At 60.2% G+C, this 8529-nt stretch overlaps 1 protein-coding gene across 2 annotated transcripts; it reads right to left on the bottom strand.

The window, feature by feature from the left end:
• Nucleotides 1–303: 303 nt before the first annotated feature.
• On the bottom strand, nt 304–3616 carry TMEM121 (transmembrane protein 121). Of its 2 annotated transcripts, none has more exons than XM_053928538.1 (2): nt 3525–3616; nt 304–1741 (listed from the first exon to the last, which is right to left on the bottom strand). In XM_053928538.1, exon 2 carries the CDS (start codon nt 1603–1605, stop codon nt 649–651), a length of 957 nt encoding a protein of 318 aa, XP_053784513.1. In that variant the 5' UTR covers nt 1606–1741; nt 3525–3616; the 3' UTR covers nt 304–648. The 2 variants fall into 2 exon arrangements, with proteins under 2 accessions (XP_053784513.1, XP_053784514.1); XM_053928539.1 differs by lacking the exon at nt 3525–3616 and adding an exon at nt 2325–2440.
• Nucleotides 3617–8529: the final 4913 nt, after the last annotated feature.

The following is an 8529-nucleotide window of genomic DNA, read 5'->3' as shown; positions in this document are numbered from 1 at the left end:
ATGATGACTCACACACATTAGTTAGAGCTCACCTCCTGCTGTGCAGCCCTGTTCCTAACAGGCCGGGAGGTTAGGGACCCTGGGTTAAAGTATCCCAGAAGGGCACTGTCAGGGGCATGGACCTCTGGGGGTAGGGACTATGAGACTGGAGGGAGGGCTCTCTAGGACAGCAGCAGTGGTCCCCCACCCAGGAGCTCCTGAGAGCCCCCTGGGGAGGGCCACTCATATCCCTCCTCCCACCCCTTCCCCAGGATGCGGCAAACAGCACATGAGACTGTGGGTACAAAACTGTAAACAGGAGTCTTTAAAATGACGGAGGCCTGCTAGGCCCCAAACTCTGAGCCAGAGGCCCCCCCCCCAAGGGACTCCAAAGGACCAGACCTCATCCCCCACTGTCCTTCCTTCCCACCCAGGAGGCCTGGGAGGACCCTTCCACGCGCACACACCGCCCTGCTCTGGGGCAGGCAGGGGAGCCGGGCTGAGGTCAATGGTCCGAGTGGGTCCCTGAGATGAGAGGCAGCTGCAGGCCTGGCCCTCAGGCACCTGGCCCCGGGGGGAGCCCGCCCCCACCCCATCCCAAGCACACTGCACACCCCACCAGCCAGTGTCTGCACCCGTGGGCGTCCCGGGGTGGCCGCGCCAGTCCTGTCACGTGTCCAGGGCATTACGAGTGGGCGAGGACCCATGGGGGCGGCCAGGCGGGCCATGCAGCGGAGGGGGCGGTGGCACCGAGTTGCGCTGCGAGGGCGGCGGCTGCAGCTCCAGGGCGAGCGCGGGTGGCGGGAAGTCGCGCACCTGGCGGCGGTATTCGAGGAAGGTGCAGGCCTTGGTGGCGAGGGCCACCACGTTCTTGCCGACGAAGATGGCCGAGACGCGGCTGTCCCGGAACAGCGCCATGTTGGCGGCTCGTGCCAGCACGGCCACTACGTTGACGGTAGCGAGGCTGAGCACCGGGTAGAGCATCATCTTCTGCGGTGCGATGTGCTCGCCCTGCATGCTGACCTCGCTGAGCGCCACGCAAGGCAGCACCAGCAGCAGCATGTAGCAGTAGAAGAAGGTGAGGCCTTCGGCCCACAGCGGCAGCCCTGTGCGCGGCGGCTCCCACAGGTTGGCCTGCATGTCCAGCAAGTCCAGCAGGTCCAGCGCCACCCAGAAGAGGCGGCCACGCAGGTCCTCGCGCTTGCGGAAGGTGCGCACGTACTCCATGCGGTCCAGCGCCACCAGCAGGAGGAAGAGACCGGGCACACACACCGACAGCAGCAGCGTCAGTGCCTTACGCGCCACCGGGTCGGCTGCGCCCCGCCGAGCAGCCTTGTAGTTCTGGAAGATGAAGTAGAGCTTGATCTCCAGCACGAAGATGTAGAGGAACCAGAGGATCATGGCATAGCCACGCTTGGCCGTTCGCACCTCAGCGCCCACCCACACGGCCACATAGCGCAGCACCAGCAGGAAGCACACGTCGCCCACCAGCACAATGATGCACACGCCGATCTTGCGCGGGCCCTGGTTCTGCTCCACCAGGTAGGCGTCCATGACCGCCATGCTGCCCATGATCACCAGCGTGGTCAGGCACACGTGGCGCCGATCCGGGGGCGGCAACACCATGGTGGGCTGCCAGGACCCTGGCCTGGGGACGCGTGGCCCCCACGCGAGGCGGGACGAGGCCCGGCAGTGGTGGCGCTCAGCCTGCGGACATGGCGCAGTGAGGCCCGTCCAGCCGCCCTGGCCCAGAGCTCAGAACCTGGTGAGACCAGAGAAGACAGAGTCAGGGAGCCGTGGGGGCTGCCTCCCGTACCCCTGCGACTAGCCAGAGCGCTCGGTGGCACGCACGCGCCAATGCGCGCCCGGACAGGGAGCCGCAGCGGGGCCTCCAGGGGGCGCTGCAGCCCAACCTGAGACCCGAGATCTGCCGGCTGCCTTGGGGGAAATAAACGGAAGGGAAGTGGCTTCTACTTCACCGGCGTCCCCGGGGTCCCGGTTGTTCCTCCCTACTTGGCTCATGCCACCATCCCTCCCGCTCTGGTGGCCTGTGCCTCACGCCCGAGGCCGTTCCCTTTTGGGCGTCTTCTCTCCCCACAGGCGCCGCCCTGGGTGGAGACATGGGCCAGTGCCCTCAGTTCTGCTCCCTGGAGGAGCGCGGGAGGCCCAGGCCTCATCCTGAGACCCGGGTTTTCTGAGTGGTCCAAGTCCTGAGATTCCAGCCCACAAGCCTCTCCCTGCTTCCCTACCCCTGCCTTGCAGCTCATCCCCTTGCCCCAGCCGGTTTGGTCTCCCCGCAGGTCCACCTCCACGGGCACGTGGACCACCCACTGCTCTGCTCCTACCATGGCTCCCACAGCCTTGGGGAGGCTGGCGTCCTGGCCGCATCCCGTGCGGTGCTCGCCCCTGCACCTGGTCAACATATCGCTGGCACCATTTGTCGTGGCTGCCGGTGCTCGTTGGAGAGACACACCAGGCTGAGGGTCCCACACCTGGGCAGGGTCAGGACGGGGGGCGGGGGGGGGGCGATGGAGGCCCGCACACACTCCCCCACCCAGAAGTCCCTAGCAGGCTCACTTTCAGCCCCGCCCCTCACCTCTTCTCTCCCCACCACAGCCTGGCCCCAGGGCTCTGTTTACTGGCCTGTCTAGACAGGGACATGAAATTTAATGTCACCCGTGACTCTGGAGCAAGTGCTTGGCGGGCTCCTGATGACAAAGCAGCCCCCACTAACCAGAAGGAGGCCCCCACCCAGGGGTCTTGGCAGCCACACACAGGACTCCGACCACTCAGCTCAGACACCTGGAGTCAAGGGTGCCCCTACCAGTTCTGTGTTCCTGCTCCCCACCCACACACCTACCCTGTTCTCACCCCCACTGGGTGGGCACACTTGTCCCAGGGAACCCCGCACGCACACTCCTGGGGCCTCCTCTGGCTGCAGCGGCAGCCTGGAGATTTCCTTCCCCCAGCTCGGCCAGGCCAAATTGCCCGAGAGCCGCTGCACGGCTAGCCCCTTCCCCCACCCACTTCCCCGAGTTCTCACCCCCACTGCCACCTCTCAAACCCGGGCGCGGACCCCCATCCCCACGCGAGCGCACAGAGCGAGCCCCGGCCTGTGGCACCAAAGCCGAGCTGAACCTGACCAGCCCTCTCCAGCCGCCCTGGCCATCCGGTGCCCGTGCCGCCGTGTCCCCCGAACGCCCTCCGCCTGGAACTCACAGATCTGCGGCCTCGGGCCCCTCACCGCCCGCCAGCCCCTCGCTCTAGCCCCCACCTAGAATCACCCTGTGCCCACGAGTCGGGGGAGTCAGGGCCGTCGCCCTCCACCCCAGCCCACCCCCCCCCCCGCCGGCTCCCCAGCCCCCAGCGGACAGAGGGCAGAGAGGGGGCAGGGCTGCTCCCCGCGGGCTGCGCCTCCGCTCCTCCGTCCAGGCCTCACCCCTGCGCGGCGCCCGCATCCGACCACCCCTGCGTCGGGCAGTGGGGGTGCCCAGGCCCGGCCCCTTCCCAGCTCTACGGACGCAACCTTCCCGGCTGGTGCCTACCCGCCGTCCGCAAGATGCCGCGCCCCGCGGGCCCGCCGAGCCTCTGCCGGGCCGAGGCCGCGCTCCTTGACTCGGCCGCCCCGTTGCACCCCCCACCTCTGCCCGAGGCCCCGCCCCACGCGCCCCGCCGCCTGCGGGGATGGGGTCCGGCGCCAGTTGCCACGGCAACAGCACTGCGCAGTAGCTGCAGCGGCGCGGCTGGCACTGGGGAGCCGGCCACCCCCAGGGTCCAAGCGCAGGCCCAGGAAATCACTATACCCTTCCACACCCACAGCCGAAGAACCTCCCCCGTTGCTCCAGTCTCTCTGCGTCCTGAATTTCTGCAGCAGCCCCCACCCAGGCCGCCCACCAGGTGACACCCATTGCCCGCGACAGTAGGCCTGCGGGACCCCGTTCCTCTCCCCGGGAACTGACCCTGAGGTGGGGGCAAGGCTGACCGCAGGCTCCCTGCAGGTAGTGCACGGGACCTCGGTGTGACCCGTGGGAACAGACCCAGAAACACCCAGTTAGGTTATACGTTTAGGTCTATGATCCGTTTTGAGTTAAATTTGATGTGTGTTGTAAGGAAGCGATCTGTTGTGGGTCAAATTATGGCCACACCAAAAGACTTGCTGAAGCCCCGCCCCGTACCGGTGCCTGGGACCTTATTTGGAAATACAGTTGACCCGTGAACAGCACAGGTTTGAACTGCTCGTGCACTTAAACGAAGAATTGTTAAAATCCACGGTTAAGTGGACCCGCCTTCAAGGGTCAACTGTCGAGTCTTTACTGATTTCATCAAGCTAAACTGGCAACATCTGAGTACAAGGACTAACATCCTTGTAGATTTGCAGACGCAGGCACTGGAGGGAAGGAGGCCCAGTGAGCACGGAGGCGGAGGTCAGAGCCGAGGCTGCAATCCAAGAACACTGAGGCCTGCTAGCCGCCCCTGGCCTGGGAGGGGCCTGGAGCCTGTTCTCCTTCCCAGTCCCCCAAGGCCCACACCTTGAACTCAGCAGCCCCAGGACACTAATCCAGGGCCCGATTTCGTTCTTTTGCAAACCCACTGGTTCCGGCACTGTCTGTTGGAAAGACTATTCTTTCCCCATTGAGTTGCCTGGGCACTCTCAGCACAAACCAGCTGATGGTGGCCGAGACATGGAGACAAGCCAAGTGCCCTTGGACAGAGGATAAAGATGCTGCAGTGCTTCCCCACAACGCACGCCAGTCAGCCACAAGGAAAGACGGAGTACCGCCACTTGTGGCAACGTGGACGGACCTTGAGAGCATCATGCTAAGTGAAATAAGTCAGTGTGGCAAAGCTCAGAACCACATGAGTTCACTCCCATGTGGGATGTAAAACAAACTCATGGACACAGACCACAGTGGGTGGTCACCAGAGGGCGTGGAGGGTGAAGGGGGCCAAGTGTGTGGTGGTGAGAGATGATCTGACTTTGGGGGGTGGCCACACAGTGCGATATACAGATCGTGGGTCACAGAATTGTACGCTTGAAACTCATCTGATCCTGTAACCAATGTCACCCCAATAAATTTAATTTAAAAAATCAGCTAACCCTAAGGTGCGCGTTTGTGTCTAGATTATTGGCTCTGTTCCGCTGGTGTGTGCGAGGCCTCCTCTCCTGCCACGGCACCTGGTGCTCCGCAGCCAGTTCTCCCTCCGGGGCGTGTGCTCCCTGCCACCACGTCCTTCCGCTTGGCGGTTGTTCTAGCTATTCTGCATTCCTCGCATTTCTGCATGAATTTTGGTACAGAATCAGTTTGTCGCTTCCGAAAAAGCTGTCTGGGATTTTGAGAGGGATTGCATTGAATCGATGGAACGGTTTGGTGATGAAAGGTGTCTTTCCGTGGGTTTAGGTCTTTGTTACTTCTTTGACAATGTCTTGTAGTTTTCAGATCGCAAGTGTTGCCCCACTTCTGTTAAGTTTATTCCTAAGTATTTTATTCTTGTTGATGCTGTTATAAATGTAATTGTTTTCTTAACGTTGTCTTTTGGGTTGCTAGCATGTAGAAATGCAGTGGATTTTTGCCTACTGATCTTGTACCCTGCAACCTGACTGAACTCATTTGTCAGTCCCAGTTATTTTTGTGGATTCCTCACAGGTTTCTCTATACAAGATCATGTCATCCGCAAACAGAGGTGGTTTAGTTTCTTCCTGGATGCCGTCTATTTCTTGCCTAATCGCCCTGGCTGGACCGTCCAGTGCAGTGTCGAACAGGAGTGGGCAGAGCGTGCCTCCCTGCCTGTTCCTGGTCTCGGGGAGGGGCGCTTCCATGGTTCACCCCTGAGCGTGACGTGAGCTGTGGAGCCCTGGTAGATTCCTTTCAGCAGGTGGGGGAACTTCCCTTCAGTCCGTGGTTTACCGAGGCAGCCAGTTAATCTTCCCTAAGGAGGAACGAGGGTCTGACAGAGAGGCAACAGTGTTTTCCCCAACCGAACATCCACATGCAAAAAAACCCTCCACCCTACACCTTACGTCTTTACAAAGACTAGCACACCAGGGATCTCAGGTCTAAATGTGAAACTGTGGAACTTTTAGAAGAAAATATGAAAGAAAATCTTCATGACCTGTGGCTGAGCAAAAGAAAAATGTTCCAACATGAGCCCAGAAGCACAATGCATACGGATACAGTGTAACCTGGGCACATCGTGGTGAAAACCTTGCTGGGGAGAGAGAAAGGGCAAGTGACAGAGTGGGGAGCACTGTTTGCAGACCACACGTGGGGAGAAAGACACAACACAGAATACCTTTACCCAAACTCTGTGGACAGTCACTTCCCTGGAGAGGGCACATGGCGTGAGCCCCTGAGGGGATGGATGGTCAACCTCGGAAAATGAGGATATTACTGGTGAGCCACCTCCACACACCTAGTAACACGGCTGCAAGGGAACAGCTGCTGGAGGCTGGGGTTCATGGGGTTCAGGGTGAGACAGTAGACTTCAGCCCAAACCTGTCAGTGAGCCTGGTAACTCCTAGTGAGTTAGAAGCGTTGGTCAGATGCATTCCAGGTCTACCAGCCGTGTAAAACAAGCGCACAGAGGGTCTCCCTGCCACAGCCGCGGCCACACGCAGACCAACCACCTCATCAGTCGGCCGCCGGTGTCGGGAGGTGTCGGCCGCACTCTGAAGGGACACAGGGCTGTTGTGCAGGGTCCCAGGGACGCCCTGTGCGGGGACTTCCCCTTCTCGTTGATGGAGGATGACGCAGTTTCCTTGGAGAGAGCAAGAGGCTCCAGGGTGACAAAAGGTGGGGCACTAGGAAGGGACTGGCCACTGCTGGCACCCTCTCAGTCCCACACAGACCGGGGTCTAGAGTGTGTCACTGTCCCCATCAACGCCGATATTCAGGAGCATCATTCTTTTACTGAAATCAGAAACTTCTTGGGTGAAAAATGCATCCTCAGGGTTCGGATGAGGTAAGGCGTTGCTTGCTCAGTACCTCAAGCCCAGAAAGATGAGTCGATTCTTGCAGGAAACGACATTGAACTTGTACCAAATTTGGCTGCTTTGATTCAGCAAGCCACAACCGTCAAAAACAAAGGAATCAGGAACATTTGGGTGGTATCTACGTTTCTGAGGAAAGGACGGGTCAGCCGGCTGATGAACGAGACCCGGGTTGTCCGCTGCAGAAACAGCGAGAGGCTGGATGGTCCCACAGGCGTGTAGCAGCATTTTAAAGATGCAATAAAAGCTATGTATTGGGCGGGGGGCATCAACTACACAGAGAAGTTGAAACGAGAATAGGAAGGGGTAGCTGCCTCGAGCTACAAGAACTTGGGCTGCAGTGCTGACCTGGGCTGCAGGGACAAGGTGAGAGAGCAGAGGCCCGGCTCTGTGCCAAGGGCGCTGGGAGCTGCAGCAGCGTTAGGGGAGGGGCCTGAGTAGTGTGTGGCTGCCGTAACAAATGACCACACGGGGGCTTACAGCAACTGGCTATTTATTCTCCCAGGGCTCTCGAGGCCAGAACCCATTGGGTGCTGGTGGGACTCTCCCTCTGGAGGCTCCTGGGGAGGGCCCTCACGGCTCCAGGACCCAGGTGTCTGCATGGCTCACAGCCGGGTCTTCAGGTCCCCTCTCCGCTGCGTCTGTCTCTTCTCACCGCCCTGCCTGTGTCACTGAGTCCAAGGCCCACTCGCTTGATCCGGGATGATCTCCTTATCTCAAGAGCCTTGACTTCATCACACCTGAGACCTTTTCCTAATCAGGTGACATTCACAGGTCCTGGGGATGAGGACACGCACTGGTTGGGCCTGTGTCCACACTGAGCTTTCCGACTGGCCTTTCCTCTCGTCCCCTCTCCCTGTCGTGTCCTGCCTTCCCTGTGTTCAGGGCTGGACTTCCGGCTGCACTTTGGGACAGAACGAATACATAATCAACCTGAAGTTGGAAGGGGCCGGCTCTGCGCTGTCAGAGACCAGGACGCACAGAGCCGGGCTGAGCCAGGACCCACCTGCGGGTCTTCAGTGGTGGCTGAGAGTCGGGGCGGCCTGGGTGTGATATGTAGGAGATGGATGGGTCGGCGTGACAGATTTGGGACGTTGTCCGCCGGACAGAGCAGTGCTCGGCGGTGCACACAGCCTCAGGGGTGCACAGAGTGGGGAACACGCACTTCAGCAGTTGTGGCCGTGGTTCCCCGACTGCGGGCCAGACTCTCCAGGGTGCCACAGGGAGCTCTCAGGCACTGCAAGGCAGCTCGTGTTTTTGAGGGACGCACAGGAGCGCTCGGCATGCTGGGTGCCTCAGAAACGTTTCCACTAAGCTCAGGCTCTGGGGCGGGTCCCACTGCGAAGCTGGTGTCACCGCCGGTGCTGAGATGAGCAGCTTGACTAATGTCAGGCAAACACCACCGAGCCTTGGGTGACCAGGTAGCAGTGTCTGGGCTGAGGAAGGTTGGAAAAGGGGAGCAGAGCCCCACAGCACCGGGCACTCTATTAATACATAAGTGTAGCTCTTCAAAAATTAAGGTTTTTCCAAATGTTTAAAAAAAAAAATTAAATTTTTTTTCA

This window comes from Desmodus rotundus, chromosome 7 (assembly GCF_022682495.2).
Source record: "Desmodus rotundus isolate HL8 chromosome 7, HLdesRot8A.1, whole genome shotgun sequence".
Classification (NCBI taxonomy): domain Eukaryota; kingdom Metazoa; phylum Chordata; class Mammalia; order Chiroptera; family Phyllostomidae; genus Desmodus; species Desmodus rotundus.
Note: the sequence above shows the minus strand (reverse complement) of the source record. Positions and strands in the feature narration are given on the sequence as shown.